General features: G+C 44.9%; 2 protein-coding genes across 3 annotated transcripts in view; one reads left to right on the top strand and one right to left on the bottom strand.

Annotated features, from left to right (window-relative positions):
* Nucleotides 1–1,027: 1,027 nt before the first annotated feature.
* On the bottom strand, nucleotides 1,028–3,700 carry TMEM69 (transmembrane protein 69). Of its 2 annotated transcripts, none has more exons than XM_055815148.1 (3): nucleotides 3,641–3,700; nucleotides 2,672–2,733; nucleotides 1,028–2,057 (listed from the first exon to the last, which is right to left on the bottom strand). In XM_055815148.1, exons 2-3 carry the CDS (start codon nucleotides 2,714–2,716, stop codon nucleotides 1,329–1,331), a joined length of 774 nt encoding a protein of 257 aa, XP_055671123.1. In that variant the 5' UTR covers nucleotides 2,717–2,733; nucleotides 3,641–3,700; the 3' UTR covers nucleotides 1,028–1,328. The 2 variants fall into 2 exon arrangements, with proteins under 2 accessions (XP_055671123.1, XP_005238458.1); XM_005238401.4 differs by lacking the exon at nucleotides 3,641–3,700 and adding an exon at nucleotides 3,004–3,567.
* A 209-nt stretch (nucleotides 3,701–3,909) lies between these two features.
* GPBP1L1 (GC-rich promoter binding protein 1 like 1) overlaps nucleotides 3,910–16,056 on the top strand; it is a 34,479-nt gene continuing 22,332 nt past the window's right edge. Inside the window, exon 1 of the mRNA XM_055815138.1 lies at nucleotides 3,910–4,050. The gene's annotated coding sequence lies outside the window, so the exon portion shown is untranslated. The remainder of the gene's footprint in view (nucleotides 4,051–16,056) is intronic.

The following is a 16,056-nucleotide window of genomic DNA, read 5'->3' as shown; positions in this document are numbered from 1 at the left end:
ATAGATTTTTTTTTTTTTTTTACTGGAAATTCTGTTCTTTGCAGAATGAACCGATAATATTTTAAATCACAGTATGTGCTTTATTGTGTATAGAACACTGAAGGAGCAGTGCTTTAGGAGAACTGAGGATTACCTAAACTGGTCCTAAAACTGTGTGTGGCTGTCACTTCAGCTGTCTTTTTGCGTCTTACAGTGTACTTAAAGAATACTTAAGATACAAAGCCTACAGTAAACATGCCCACATAAAACTTTAAGGTTTCTTGAGGTAGCTGAGGCAAGAAAAGAAAATCCATGTGACTTAGGCTGTATCTTCTTCCCTAAATGACATGTTAGAAAGACTCAAGTAGAAATAACACGTTTCTGCAGTGTTTTCAATAACTGACCCATCATGCAGTGTTTGCAGGCTACAAGTCCATTTGTACCTGTCCCAGGTGCTCCAATAAAACTAATTTTGAGGAGGAGGAAGGCATAAACTACATTCAATCCCATTATCTGACCCCTTAGCACCAGCAGTTAAGTCCATATGTCATATCACCACTTGATAATACTTTAATGTAGGAGTATGATAGATCTTGATGGCTATGTTGCATGCAGCTTCCTTGGCTAGGCAGCCCTAAGCGCAAATAAAACCTAGGAACAGATGGCCCAGGTATCCTTTTTTATTTAAGCTCAAGTAGGAAGACAACTTTGTCTTGTGGCACCTTGTTGAAGATACAATGCTAGAAGGCTTTCCCCACTCCGTCACAGCAGCTGGATGACGTGTTTCAGGTAAGTGCTGACCTCAGCTTGCCGCTGCAAACAAACCTTACCTATCCGTTCTTACCTGACTAGCACTTAACCACGTATCATTTTCAGCACCTTCTCAGCTGGAGTAAGACAAGAGTCTTCCACCACATAGGAATCAGACATGTATGTACTTTTGCATAATTTTCTGCTGCTTCTTTAAACACTAAGCTAGAAGAACTGCTTTCACCTCATTACTGTTCATGACTGTGCAGTTGTTTTCCTCACCACAGAACATCACACGTTATAGTTAAACCAGGTACTTTAATAATTCGGCATGTCATTTGAATCTCCATTTTAAATTCGTATGACAGTAACATCTCACTGAAGAGTGATGCTTTGTTCTACGGATAAGGACAGACTCATGCCTGCCTTGGAAGTCATTCTATTCACAATCCTTCCCTCCTAAACTCACTTAAGTCATTTGCTTTGTGAATAAGCATCTTGATCCCTGCCCATCTTACTACTTCTAAGCACAAGTAAGTTTTATTTCCCCTGGAACTCAATACAACCTTATTGGCCAATAGCTTCGCCCTATTGATTTATTATTTTGTGTTCTGCCATTTAGGTCTTGTGTTACTTAGCTGCTCCTCTAAAATAACCTTCAGCGTTAGAGTAGCTAACAGTGATAATACCATCACCACTGTTCCCACTACCCTCAGTACTTTGAACCACCTAGGATAAGGGGGAAGAAGGGAAACGTCATAATGTAGTGCTATCCCTAAGGCTATTATTAGCATTACTGCACCTTCAGTGACATCTTTAAGAAGTAAGGCTTGACAGGCAAAGATTGCAGGAACTGTACTGTTAGCCAGGTTCATCCAGTCTGGCTTGGCCGGGCTGTTTTCTGGGAGAGCAAACCCCCACCTCATTCCTCCTATGAAAGAGACTGTTGCGGCACCATACATAACCTGAGCAAACACCAGCTCGGGGTAGTAGGTCCCTTGGGTGGCCATTACCAGTGGCACAGAAACAAACGGAATTAGCCCTGCGAGGCTCAAGTAAAGGGCTGGCTTGGGAGAATCCTTGAGTGATTCCATACTTCGTTTGAAGACGCCCAAATCTTTGGTCTCAGATTCTTTGGGAGTTTTCTTCTTGAAGAAGGGGAGAGAGGTGTGAAAAGCCTGGATCTTGGTTGCATATACTGATGTTGGGTTGAGGCTTGGAGGTCTTGAGAGAGGACACATACCTCTCTGCAGCTGGAGGCCAAGAGAAGACCAAGTTGTCTTATTCTTTCCATACAGTAGTAGTCTGGGACTGGTTAACTTCTGGAGCTGCAAGTATAAAACTTGTTCTGACCACCTTACAATGCAGGCTCATGGATCTACAGTTACCTAAGCTACCTATGAAATACTACACCAAGTAGTTTTCCGAGTCAAGTCACAACTGCCCTTCATCTCAGTTTTCAGGTGTTTTTAACTTAACTACCTAAGCTAACCAACACAGCTTTCACAACCTAGCCGATAAAGAGCAACTAGGCTCTTCATAGTAAGCAAACCTTACTCACTACAAATGGTTTGTATATCCACCTATTCTTCCACCCACGCATGAATTCTTTAGGCATTTTTAAGTTAGTATCTTAACTGCTCTGTTTCAGAGTAGAATATAAAACCATTACAGAAGTAGGACATGGTCACCCCCGAAACCAGCTACTATCCCCTGACTACCAAAAAGAGAGAAGAAAAAAAAGACCTTTAGACAATAAAGTTTTCTTTTTATGGAAGAAATAGCTTTAGCTAAAAGCTACTGTAGAAACTAGGAATTCTCTCAGAAAAGCTGACTGATAAATATGTGGCTACTCCAACTTGTAAGTCACGGCTCAAGTCATATCTTTTGCTATTTTACTTCTAAATAAAAACAGACACCAAAAAAACCTGCAGAAACTTACTTTGAAAGGTGTGTGGAAGCAGCATCGTTGTATGAGAGGAAACATACTTGTTTTCTCAAGGCCTGAAACAGAAAAGTTGATGAGAAGACCTGAAACTGATGAAAAGCCAAGTTTGTCTTACGGCCAAAGTCACAGCCTAGACTTACCAGATGCCACTCTTACAGGTGCGTATTTACAGACAAATGCGTACTCAATCCTTATTTACCCACTACCGAATATTTAGTTTCGAGTAGCCCTAGACCTGAAGTTCTAAAAGCGTAATAATTGTTACAAAACCCATAAGGAGTTAAAGAACCGAGCATCGGGGGAACAGGCGATGGCTTCGCACTTACGGGTCGCCTCCTCTTCGCGGGACAAAGGCTGCGCGCAGCTGAGGAACGGCCGGTTGCTGCAAGGCAGGGGCAGGGACCCTGCCCCTGACCGGGCCAGGCGAGCAGCCTGCCGGTGGACCTGACTCCCCGCGTTCCCGGTGCTGCTGCTCCGGAGCAGGGGGGCTCCGCGCGCCCCAGGCCCCAGCACGCAGGGGGAGGATGAGGGCTCTGTGTCCGGGATGGGGGCGAGGCGGCTGCCCCGGGGTGGCACGGAGGATGCCGCTACTGCGAGTGCCAGGCTGTGCCTGCCGCTAGGCCCCTGCCCCGCCGGTGCCCACCGGTCCCCGCTGACGCGGCTTCCGGTGCCCCAGGAAGCGTTCCGGCGGGGCCCGGCGCTCCGCGGTACGAGCCCGGGGAGGAACAGGCGCGGCACCTTTTGTTCCGCCAGGCGGGGGAAGCGCCCAGGCGTGCGTGGCACCCCCCGGAGCCGGAGGTGCCAGTCGCTGGCGTGTTTGGCACCGGGGGCAGCGGAGCCGGCAAGGCACGCTCCTTCCCCTGTCGCCGCAGCGGCCCTGCTCGCTCCCGGCCCGGCAGCTGGCAGGGGGGGCGGCAAGGGCCTGCGCTGCCGCCGGGGCGGGGGGGGGGCGCTGCTGCTCACCGTGTCCCGGGACCTCCGGCGCGGGCGAGCCACGCCCCACGGAGAGGCGCGCGGGCGGACTACAAACCCCAGCCTGCCCCGCGGCGGGCGGGCGGGCGCGCGGCCTTGCGGGACGCGCAGCCTCCGGTGGCGACCGGGAGTCGCCGAGGGCGGTGCGTGCCGCCGCTCTGATTGGCGGGGCGAGGGGTGCGCGCGCGCCCCTCTCCCAGGCCGGGGCGGGGGCGGGGAGCGCTCCGCGTGGCCGGCGGGGGAGCCGGAGGGGGCGTGTCCCTTCCGCCTCCTGGCCCCGCCCCGCGCGCTCGCAGGCCCCGCCCCCTCCGGCCCCCGGCCGGGCAGGGCCGGGCAGCCATTTTGGGCAGAGCTTTGTTATGGTTCTGGGGCCGCAGGAGGCAGCGAGAGGGGCCTGGCCGGTGAGTGCGGCTCCCACACCCCTCCTCCCGGCGCCCCGCCGCGCCTTCCCGCGCGGCCCCGCCGGCCGCCGGCCCGCGGCCCGGCCCGCCGCTCCTCGCCGGCTCGGCGGCCTCGCAGCGGCCCGGGATCGGCCTCCCGCCAGGCCGGGACCCCACTGGCGGCGGCGGCGGGGGCGGTGCGGCCGCCGGGGGGGCTCCCTCCGCCCTCGGCCGCGCCGCGCGCCCACCCCCGCCCCTCAGCCGCGGCGGGCCGGGGGGAGCCGGCTCCCGGCGGCGGCAGCGAGGAGCTCTCTGCGGGGCAGGGCCCCGGGCCGGGCCGGGGAGGGCGGCTGGGGCCGAGGCTCCATCGCTTATTGTTTCCTGCTTGGCTGGGAAGTTCCCAGCGCCTGGCGCCGCCGCGGCCCTCCTGGCGCTCGCCCGGAGTTCAGCCTCGTCCTGTCATCGGGCCGGCCGGTGGGGTGCGCGGCGGCGGGGGGGGGCAGGGCCGGAACGCCGCGTTCCGCCGGGGCGGTGGGGTGAAGTCCCCGGGGGGCCGGGCCGGGGCTTCCTGCGCGGCGGCCCCGGGGCGGGCGGAGCGCCCGCGGCAGGGGCGCCCCCGCTGCCGTCTGTTTTGATCGCGAACTGGAAACGAAACTGGGTGAGCCGCGCTGGCTCGGGCCGCTTCCCTTCGCCTCCGCGGGACTGACGGCCGCTCTTTCCGGCAGCCCGCGGCGGGAGGGGGCGGCCGGCGCCCGGCAGTGACACGTGTGCCGCGGGCAGCCGGGCCCCGTCCCCCCCGGCCTGCTGCCAGCCCGCTGCGGGGGCCGGGGCCGGGGGGCTTGTCCGGGGCCGCCGGTGAGCTGCTGGCGCAGGACCGGCGCCTGGCCGTGAGCGGGGGGCGGCCCTTTTCCAACGGGAAAGTTATTTCTGCGCGCCCGGCGTGTTCTGCGCCGAGCTGGCCCCAGGTCCCGTGCGGCCGAACTTAACGCGGCTGTGGCCGGGCCCGGTCGCAGCAGCCCCGGTCACACCTGGCATCTCCGAGAGGCGTTTAAGACTTTGGAGCCGACTCAGTTTAGTAATGAGCTGGTTTGGAACCATTTTAGAGTAGTTAATGGGTGTCTGCGCGAGTTAGGCGTTTTTCGACAACTGTAGAGGAGCGGTCGCTATTTAAATCCTTGTAAGTAATGGTAGCATCATCTAAGAGCACTGCTTGAAAACATTTTTATATTAAGATGACCAGGTAAGTCAGCCTTCCCTTCCCCGCCCCCGTGGTCTGAGTGACACAAGTGTTAGTAATGTTGATAACGCTCTGAAACGTTGCAAGCGACTGGGCAAAGTATGGAAACAGCGTGGGGGGGTACAGAGATAAGAACCAGCTGAGAGAATCGAAGAGCAGCAAAGCTGAATTTTCTGTAGAGTTGACATTGCTTCTGTAAAAATGTTAGGTGGTTATGAAAAAAGGCTTATGCAAATGTTACTTCATGAATGAATACGGCTGGTATTTCAGTGAAAGGTTCCCAGCACTCATCCATTTGGAGACCGGTATTTCAAACTTCCAGCCTCTGACTTGGGAAGGAAACAGGTGTAGAGCAGTGGAAGCGAGAAATAAAATCACCAGATTTAAGAAGAACAGTTTTTCCTCTCGCATTCTTTCTGATGGTTCCTAGAGAAAAGTACCTTAAAAAGAGAAGTTCTTGAAGTTTTGCATTTAAAATAGAGAAGCTTCAGGTGATACTTTGCTATGTTTGGAGGTTTGTTTTTCTTTTCTTTTTTTTTTTTTTTTTACAACTATTTGGAGGAAAATGCAGCCTCTGCATTTTATATTCATCTGGTTTGTAGTCTTAATCCTGTGTGACACAGAAGTTTCCATTGCAGATATCACATTAGAACTTAAAGCAAAAATATGCAGGGAACAGATGGCATTTAAGAAAAAAAGAGTCCTGTTTTTTCTGTGGATGTATCAGAAATAAGAGGAGCAGAATGCAGATGTGATATATAACAAATCAAGTGGAAGCACAGGCTTCCTGAGTAGTAAAAATACTTTAAGAATATTTTGCAGGGTATGGTCAACTTGTCTCACAGATGTGACTGCTTTGCACGTGGGTTTACTGCCTCTTGAAATTCCTGGTTTAAGTTAGTAAGTCACTACAGAAAAATAATCTTCACTGGCGTTTTTATGAAATGTAAAACATGTTTCAAGAGCGGTGGGATACAATACAGAAGAATACTGTGGTTGGATCTATGAATTTGTTCGGGAGTGTGCGATGTCAGATAATGTCGTTCTTGTCTTTTACTAAGTGACCAAAAACTATTGGTTCAAGAGTTAAAGTAGCTTTTTTAGATTTAATATCAGTGTTACAAGATGTTTGAAGTTGGTTGTGTAGCTGCTGGATTGACTTAGTTGTGAACTGTACTTCAGGGCACGCTTTATTCGTTTGTATGAGCAGATTGGAAAAAGGCTGACTGTGTTCAGTAGAGCTAAAACATAAAGCACCTCTCTTCAGTGAAGCGCTGGCTGCTCTTGCATGGATACAGTTTTTTCTTACGGCTTTGTGAAAACAAAACTATGGGATGACTGTTGCCTTCGGCAGGGAAAGTCATAGTTACTGAATTTTGTAGTTGAAGTGCAGTGTGTATAGCAGGGAAGTTTGTTTGAGATTTTTAAGTTTTACGTTAATTTATTGGTAGAGGCAGGAGTGGTTTAGATTTTGTTCTGCTAACACAGCAGTGTAAGCAGACGTTATACTGCCACTTACATAGTGACCAGGATACTAACTAAATCGTATGTGGCTTTGGTTTCAGTAAAGAGTAATTGAAGTGCATGTTCCCTTTACTTGTCAGATTTGATGAAAAGCAGTGAAGTTGGCAGAAACGTGGTCCTGCTTAGAATACTTCACGAATGCCAGGATGTTGTTTAGCTTGTGTTCTGTAAGTTAGTATGTTCCTGTGAAAATGTGCCAAACTTTAATGAGTTACTGTATGGTCAGAAGATAAATCTAGATTTTTGGGAAAGGATTTAGGTAGAGATTGATGGTGGCTATGTATCCACCGCCCCATATATGCATGTGCAAACACTGTGCAGACCTAAAAATTCTAGGTTAGATGAGGCCATTAACATGACAAGTAAGTGGGAAGGGAAGCATATTGGTTAAATTAATCATACATCTTCGCAATCAGGCTGTATCACTCCAAACTGGAATTTCTTGATTAAAGCATGCTTAACTATTGCAGTTCCTGCCTTCTCTAGCCGGCCTTCAGAAGTGTCAGAAGAAGAATTTTAACACTTTATGCTTCTTAGACCTCTCTGCAATTAAACAGCAAAAAGAATTTGCAAAGTGTTGGTGTATGTGGTTCCATGAAATGACTAATCTGAAATAGTTGCGCTTCCAAGGTCTGGCTTAACAAAAATTCTTTGAACCAGTGTATCCAAACATAACTGAGGTTTTCTGCAATAAATGAGAAACAAATATTTTGCTGAGCATGACCTTATGCCTCGGGGACTGTTCTACACTGGAAAGTTCACCAGAAGCTACTGAAATTCTAGGATTTACAGTCATTTTAACAAAAATGCTGCTTTTTTTTTTTTTTTTTCCCTCCTCCTTGAATCTTTTGGTCACTTATAGTTCAGTGTTTTCATAGTCTTAACCTCCACCCTGGAAGGAGCATCGTAACTTTATGGTCTGATGTTGGTGGCTGTTAATAAGCTAAGGGGTGGGTGGATGTATATAATGTTGTCTTAAATGCATGTCCCTGGTTTTAGGAATCCCCTTTTTCCAATAAAGGAAGAATTGAAGAATTTTAGATTAATTTCCCTTAGAACAGACGCTGAAAATAAAAGTGCTCCAGGCTCAGGTAGCTAGTAAGTGTCAGGGTGGATAATGGTATGGCCAAGAATAAGTGGCACTGGGGACAGAGGCAGTGTGGCAGGGACTGCTTTCCCACATATCTGTGTGACCCTCATAGCATAGTTGCAACATACGGAGCGTGTGGCAATGATCGTCACTCTCTTGGCATTTTGTCATCTTCAGTTTGTGATGAACAATTAACTTGTAAATAAAGGACTGGGTCTGCCGTGGAGGTATATGGTATTATTCTAGGCACATAAATTACTGGTATTCACAAAGCTGCTGGTGAATTTGTATGGTAAAGATTACAACAGGTCTCCAGCCTTTCAGCAGAAAGGAGTGTTTTGCCATTGTGTTCTAATGCGTCATCCATCGTCAAGGGATTAATCAGGATTCACGTGAGGTGGTCTGAAAAGACCTTTGATGCTAATCTTAAAAAACTCAGCAAGGGAACTCTCTCACCCTGAAAATGTTGAATGTGTTATGATCTTGACTGTTAGTTTGGGAAAACTGTCTTTCCTTTACTTTGAACTCTACTTAAAAGTAGAGAAACAGGTAATGACGACTTCAATGGCTTCAGGTTGGCTGGGCTTTATGGAATGTGTCCTACAGTATTTAGGGAACTGAGAGCCTGTGGGAGTGGGAAAAGTTCCAGAACAATGAACAGACTTGAGGAGCGCTTCCCTTCACAACATCTAGAAAAAGGCAGGACTTTGGGTATGGTCAGCGGAAGAGTGTTCACATCAAGGAGTCTGTCCTAGGTCGTGTACTCTTCAGTGTTTTTACTTCTTTATGTTGAAGTATTATTCTTATTGAACACACAGATGCTATGATCTTGACAAATTCAAGAAATGGTCTGAAATCAATAGCATTGATAGGTTCAAATTACTGTGTTTAGGAATATTACCTTACACAGACAAGTGACAGCTGGCCAGGCAGTAGTTCTGTGGGAGAGTATTTAGGGGTCACGGTTCCTAACTTACCATGAGTCAGCAGCATCATTGTCATGAACGTTCACTTGTCATACTGGAACATATAAAAGAGCATTGTAAGCGAGGTAACGAAACAGTTTTTCCATTCTGATGAGGAGCGGTAGGTCTTCAGCTAGAAGTACCTCGTCTGGTTTGTGATACCGTCATACTTTGGAAAAGTTATGGCTGGGTATAACAAGATCTGTAAAGAAGATAACAAAGTCTGTGAAAGAGAAACCATGAGTGCGGACTGGGGGGAAAATTGGATTGTTTAGTTCTAGAATGCTTTTATAAAACTCGTGTTTCATCAGACATCAGCAGGTGATCTATAAAGCAGCTTTAAAAAGTTACCTGCAGGTATAACTGGGAGCCAGCTCTGACATCGTGTCACTGCCTGCAAGCTGTCATGCTTGGTAGATGGGTCGCATCAGTTTTTTCATCATCAGTGCTTTGAACTTAAAAGCTTCAACAGTAAAATTGAAGCGGTTGGGGGAGGGTGTTTGTTTTTTAAAAACAAGACTATATTTGATCCCAGAATATGTTATTACATCCTTTTTCTGCTGCCAAACAGTGCTGGGATGCAGGGTGGTCTGTGGGACTTCCCTTCTGACACCTCCCCCCCCCCCCCCCCCCCCCCAAAAAAAAACCCCAGCCACCTGCTAAGGTTGCCTTTCAGTGAGGGAATACTGAAGTACGGGTGTGGAGGAAAGATGTTTTAAAAGGTATCTGCAAAGAGAAGCTTGTCAGCTTGCCATATCCATCATGAATAAAGCAAGTAGTTATGGGTTGAAATTGCAGCAGAATTTATTTACGTTAGGCATTAGATGCAGGGGCAGGCTTTCAGGCCATAAGAATAACCAAAACAGATCGTAGAGATACACTGGAGAATGCTGATATGCTAATCTCTTTTGATTTACAGCTCCCAAAAACATATTCCAGTGGAGGTTTGAATAGCTGCATAATGAAATCCAGTCTGCTGATAGCAAACTCATTTTTCTGATACTTTTTGAGACATTTTAGGATTTATTTTTGGATGTCTGCAGCATGGAGATCACTCTACAAGTTGGTGGAGGAGGGCATTGCTTAATTTATTTTCAAAGGTGTCTGATGGGAGAGGGTAGAGGTAGTCTTTTAAATCTCAGAAAGGATGGAACTGCAACCTCTGAAGATTGCCCACCCCCCCCCAGTCTTTTCCTAGTATTCCCTAGTTTATTGTAGGGCACTAGGATAGAAGAATGACATTGTTTAACTCTTGGCCTGCACAGTGTAGCTGCCAAATAACAGCACAACAATTCTCTGCAAGATCTAATGACAAAGCTCAGACCAGCTGGACAACACCTTGTCCATAACTCCTTGCTTTATTTTATCTCTTAAGAGTTTCACAGATTAGGTCACAGAGCTCCAGCAAAACACTGACATATCTGCCAGCTGCAGCAAATCATCAGATCACAGGATCAGGGATCACTTGTTCCTTTTTTTTTTTTTGAAGCCAAGACCAAACAAATGGAATATTTATTATTTGCGCAACTTATATTTATAGGACTTGTTTTAAATGGAAGTGACTTCAGTGTCTTTTTTGCATTGATGTTTGATAGTACTTTTTCAATTAGAAAGTGCTGAAAATGTTAAGCTAGTGGAATGAAAAACATAACAGAAAATGTAAACTTTACAAACTGTAATGCAGGTGTTGTACACATGGTGAAAAGTGCTGAGTGAACATGTCTTTGTTGTGTCCTAGTCCCAGACAAATAAATGTGGAGTTTGTTCATACTGTCCTGGTCTTGAGGTAAAATAGTTTGGAAATAATCCAAGTGAAAGGAGGGGCAGAGAGGGTATGATTAGTCCCCTAGTCTTGGCCTGTTGTCTTGGCTGGGAAGTACCTGTAACTGGAATGTACCGCCCTCCCCAGTTTGTAGTACTGATCTTGCAGGGCTAGGGGAATGTATCGAGGGCAAGAATTACTATAATATTGCTTAGGAGAACGGTCTATCATTTCTGAATATCCTTCTCTGTTTATTTTGTTGACTGTCCATTCAGTTTCCTCTGCAAGTGACATGCCTTCTACTATCTTATCCTTCATCTGGAATGCAGATCTGTACTTCCCTGTACGTGATTTATAGTCTCTCTTGCCTTGACACAAATATTTGATAAATAGTCTGGCTGCATTTGATGCTCCTTCCAATGGAAATATGTTTTTCTCAGCTCCGAACAGAATATATTTAAATGTAGGTGTGCTATAGTAGCAATAGTAACCCTTGTAAAATACTGGGTAATAAAATACCCTTAGTGGGAAACACCCATGCCATATTTTTATTTTTTTAAAGGTACTGAAGAACTACTTACTTCACTTCTGCTTAGGCTCCGTCTGCGTCTCTGGAAGACAGGTAGGCAGGGTAGTACGTGGCAGGGATAAGCCAGTAATTACATATTTGCAATTCTTTCCGTATGATGAGGAACATTATCCTGGTGTATGCTATGGAGCAGTGGGAAGTGACTTTGTTCATTAAGGCTTTGGGCAGAGCACACAGATAGGCTCTTCGCTGCTGTTTCACTCGTTCCGTCATGAGGTCTGCGGGGGGGGTAGTGGTGCCTTTAAAGGCTGCCATGACAAGGTGGTGTGCTTTGTAAGGTTCAGGGAGAACGGAGCCTTATCTTGACTTCAGATACTTTCTAAAGGTCTGTAGATCAAAGTGCGTGACAAAATAGATATTTGATTTTTTTTCTTTTAGCTTCAAGAGCTAAAAAGACCTTTGGGTTTGACTGAAATTAGCAGAATACCTTCTCTGGATTTTAAATACATTATTTCATACAGTGCTAAAGCGGGTTGAAAGCTCAGAACATTGCTCAAATTTAAAGCCTAATACTATTTAAAATATGCCTTTATTTTGCATCAGTAGTGGCAACAGACACGCTTGTTTAATAGAGGTGTATACAGTCCCTGGAACCTTACTCTCTGCAGTAGGGCAGAGCATTGAGCAGGTTTTAGTATTCAGATAAATACCGCAGTTCTCTAATATAAACAGTACTAGGCTGTTAAAGAGACATCGGAGGGAAGTGGAATCTTAAGTGGCGTAGGAGAGAGGCATAAGGGATGACAGTGTTGCCAGTGGCTGTTGAGTATAAAACATCCAGGAATAATTGTTGGTGCGCATAGTATCTAGAAAGTTTGTACTTTCCCCATTCTGTGCTTGTAAGGTGTCGAGTCTTTCAGATTGTACATGTTTAAAACAGTCCTATCTTGGTACTGAGAGTAAACTCATCAAAGCCCACCAGAACAGCTCAGTTGCAATGTATTGTGCTTGCTGGCTGACGTTCAGAGCCTTATCATCTTACACAGGCTTCTGTACAGGTTCCCCAGATGCTGCCTTTTCCAAAACGTGCTTTGGGCTTTTGTGTTAAATACAGCTTGCTTCCAAAGACAAGCTTGCTGGCTTTGGGTTCTGTGATCTCCTCAATGCACCCAATACTGTTGACCCAGTAGTGATGTGGTGGTAGCCTTGCTGGCAGGAACCTTCATCAACTGGGGCTGGAAGGGCAGGCATCCGTCAATCAATAGCATTGCTAAAGGTGATGGTTTTGTCAATAGCGTTTTCGTGTTTGATGAAGAATCTAAACTACATCGCGGTTCTAGCCGTCACTTTTCTCTGTGGTTTGGTTCTGTTACTCTTGTATGCCCTTGTATCTTTGATTGCTGTTAGAAAGAAAGAAAGAAAAAAATCATCTCCCTACCCACTGCATTCTAGACCTCTGTATTCACAACACTGGGCTGTTAGGGCTTTGCAAGGTGTGTGGCTGTGTGGGTGCATATACTTGTTCCAGAAATTTTTTTGACAGTAAGATTCAGTCAGTGTGACCTCAGAGAAGGGGAAAGTAAGTAGGTAAATAGACAGGCTGTTTGTGAAGCAGTACTGTACAAGACGCCAGTGGGAGGATTGTCAAAAGGGAAAAGAGTTTTAGGGTATAGATGTGTCTGTCTGGATCTTTCTTAACCTATTTTCAGTTCGTTGAAGTTGGTCATCTGGTTTGCAACAGTGGTCAGATATGTAACAGTTATTATGGGGGTTTTTTCCCCACCCCCAGCCTGTTAACTCTGGAAAAACTTTTGTATGGACAAGCTTCTGGCATGTTTTCATCTTGGAATATATAGATTTGCAGTGTTGTTTCTAGAACACAAAACAGTTTTGATGATTCTGCAAGACAGATTCATTTGCTTTAAACTTGAAAAACAAGGTGTTAATCTTTCAGTAATAGCTGATTTTCACAAAAACTTTTAATATCTCTATCTGGGAAGATTTTGGGTTGGTACAAGATTAACATTTTAATCCATCTTTTAGTGTTTTAATGGGCTCATGTTTCCATAATTCTGGTAAATCTGATGTGAGTGATGCTTTGCATTTTCGCATGCTAGATTTTTTCAGCAGCGAGATAGAATTTAAACAATGTTTTCTGCGGTATTTTTAATTAATAGAACTGTCCTTTATATTAGAGTAACCATTTGGGGAGTTAAGCAGTGTGACATAATGGAAAGAAACAAGCAGCGATGGCACATCTGTATTATAGTTATTCTGGTGCATAATACCTCAGGTGTGTGAGCACTACCAGTTGTACGTGCCATTCTGGAACATCGACGTTTGTCCTCTCAAAAGGTAGCCGTGTTTCAGTCGTGTAGGCAGACTGAACATGTGTCTAGACAATTGTATTAATGGAAGCTGAAAGCAAAATGAAAGTAAGTTTGTTTTGTAGATACTTCATGTAGGTGAACTGCAAATAAATTATTTCAACTTGAAGATGTAGCTCACCAGTTGTTATGACAACTGTTGAACTAATAATGCTGCACCTGTGTCTTTTATAGTAAGGCCTAATAATGCATGCAAGGGTGGAGTGAGATTTAGAATTACATTATTTTAAAGGGCTGTGCACCCAAATATTATTACCTTATTCAATAAAGTTTTTCTGATAATACTAAGACCAAGCCATGTTCTGCTTTTTTGGAAAACAGGATAACGAAATTTCATGTGTGGCTTTTTGATACCCTTAAAAAATCGTTAGGGTGCTTTTGACAACTCCTAGGTTGGGCTCCAGGCAGTGACTCCCTATTTCTGTGAATGTGTTGGATGAATCAAAAGTTGTTAGAAAGAGGTCATATCTTAGTGAATGCATATGGTATTAATTCTTTATCACAAACTAACGTACACCTATTAAATGACACGCTACTCTGAAGAGTAGCTAAGTGGAAAGGTCTATTGTGTATGTTTAGGCATATCTGCTTGATTAAATAACTTTAAAAGAGCTACACAGAAAGAAAACTGATGAGGAAAGTAAATTCTGTTCTGCCTTATGCATCCATTAAATTGTTCACTAATTTTTCTGAATGCTTTTGCAACCCAGCTGACATCAGATCTTTAGGAATATTACTGAAATCCCAATTGACTTGGCCAGTTAGAAAAACAAATCTTTACTTCTTTAAGTAAACATGTTCTATTCAGAGTAATACATAGAAATGCACTGAAGTGAACTGAAATTGTGGCAGGGATAGAGAGATGTTGTCCTTGTGACTTTTACAGCTGCTATTAGCTGGATTGATAAATGTATAATGAAGGGTAAAAGTTTACTTTTATGTTGGTTTTCCATTGGAAGCTCCACTTCTTTGTGATTTGCTGTTGCAGGAGAACAGCAATTGAATTAGTGGCTGTAATTAATAGGATTCTAGGTAGACAGCAGGGCTGAAAGGACCTGAGGAGGTTTGCAGGGTACAACGATGCAGAACGGGCATCCAGTAAAATGTGTTCGTTTAAGAAATGTGAGCAAAGGTTAGAAGCCCTGGTTCCAGGTATTCCTAGAGAGGTTGTGTGCTGGCATGGCAGATGATCTTGTGACTCAGGGTAGATTTTGCTTCCCATTGGGCTTTTACGGTTCTGTGGGCCAAGGCAGGAGGTGGGAAAGGAAGTAAGAGGAGTGCACTGCTGCTGAGGCTAATCTGTGTGCTTGCTTAGGAGTTTTGAAACATCTTGATCTATTTCCAGTGAGTAATTTCATCACTCGGTGACTGAATATCTTTAGCTTGTCTCTCTAGTCTTATGTTCTGGGTAGTATAGGTCTTTACGTATTGAATCCTCCTTGCTTCCCACTGTCAGGTGTATCTGGAAAGCTCAGCTTGAGAATCAAAACTTTAGAAACTCTCTGGTTTAGAAATTAACTCTGATCAGGTCTATGTTAGGAGCAGAAATGAAAGTTAGAAGAATTAGAATAACTGGGCAACCATGTTCAGCTGTAACACAGCAAGAACACCTTATGAACGGTGTATTGGAGAATGGGGATTTTGTCCTGGACTATGTAAGTTTCCTTACTGTCATCTGTCTCTCTTCTTTAAATCAAATATACTTGTATATTCCTTCCATTTTCATGCCAATTTTTGAATATTTGTTTAGACAAATACACAATGAAATCTGGTAATATAAAAGAGCATCTGACAATTTTAATTTATTTGACACTATGATAAATTAATTTCTTCCACTTCCGTGGTAAATGACATGAAGGTTATTTAAATATGAAACTTAAACACCAACCGATAAAAGTACTTTTGTAACTACAAAAACTTATGAAAAGAATTTGCTATGAAATTACAGTTAACACTTAATGCAACATGTAAAAATTAATAATTGAAATTATTTTTTTAAACAGGCTAATTAGAACTTCTAACAAGTGGAACCCAAGTGCTAATACAGAGTTTAAATTTTTACATACTAATATTACTTGCCAAAGACTTCATCTAGATCAGTGAAAGAATATTCCAGGGCAGTTGACAGACAACCTTTTTTTTCTTCACCAAAGCTCATTAATGCAGATGTCATTGTTCAGAACATACCATTCAGTGGTATTATTATTTTCTCTTTTTCTGATTTGTATTTCCAGAAATAATTCAAACTTGACCTCATTTAAATGGAGAGAGGGAATTAATTAAATTTGCATTGACGAGCACTTTGTTTGCTTTTTCCTGGAATTGGGAGTGGCTACTGGGGTTGATCTTTGTGCTTGCTGTTTTCCATAGTGAACCAGAGACTAGTTTGACGGAACTGTAAATGCAATATGAGAAGAACTGGGAACTTTGCCTTAAGGGAATGCATGAGCGTTTGTTCCACTCGCGTTTTCATGTGCATGACCAGAGAAAAGCAGACCCCACCTGTACTTTGAGGAATCTCTTAACTCTATTC

This window comes from Falco peregrinus, chromosome 10, assembly GCF_023634155.1.
Source record: "Falco peregrinus isolate bFalPer1 chromosome 10, bFalPer1.pri, whole genome shotgun sequence".
Lineage (NCBI taxonomy): Eukaryota > Metazoa > Chordata > Aves > Falconiformes > Falconidae > Falco > Falco peregrinus.
The sequence above is the reverse complement of the archived record's forward strand: the minus strand, read 5'-3'. Positions and strand labels throughout refer to the sequence as shown.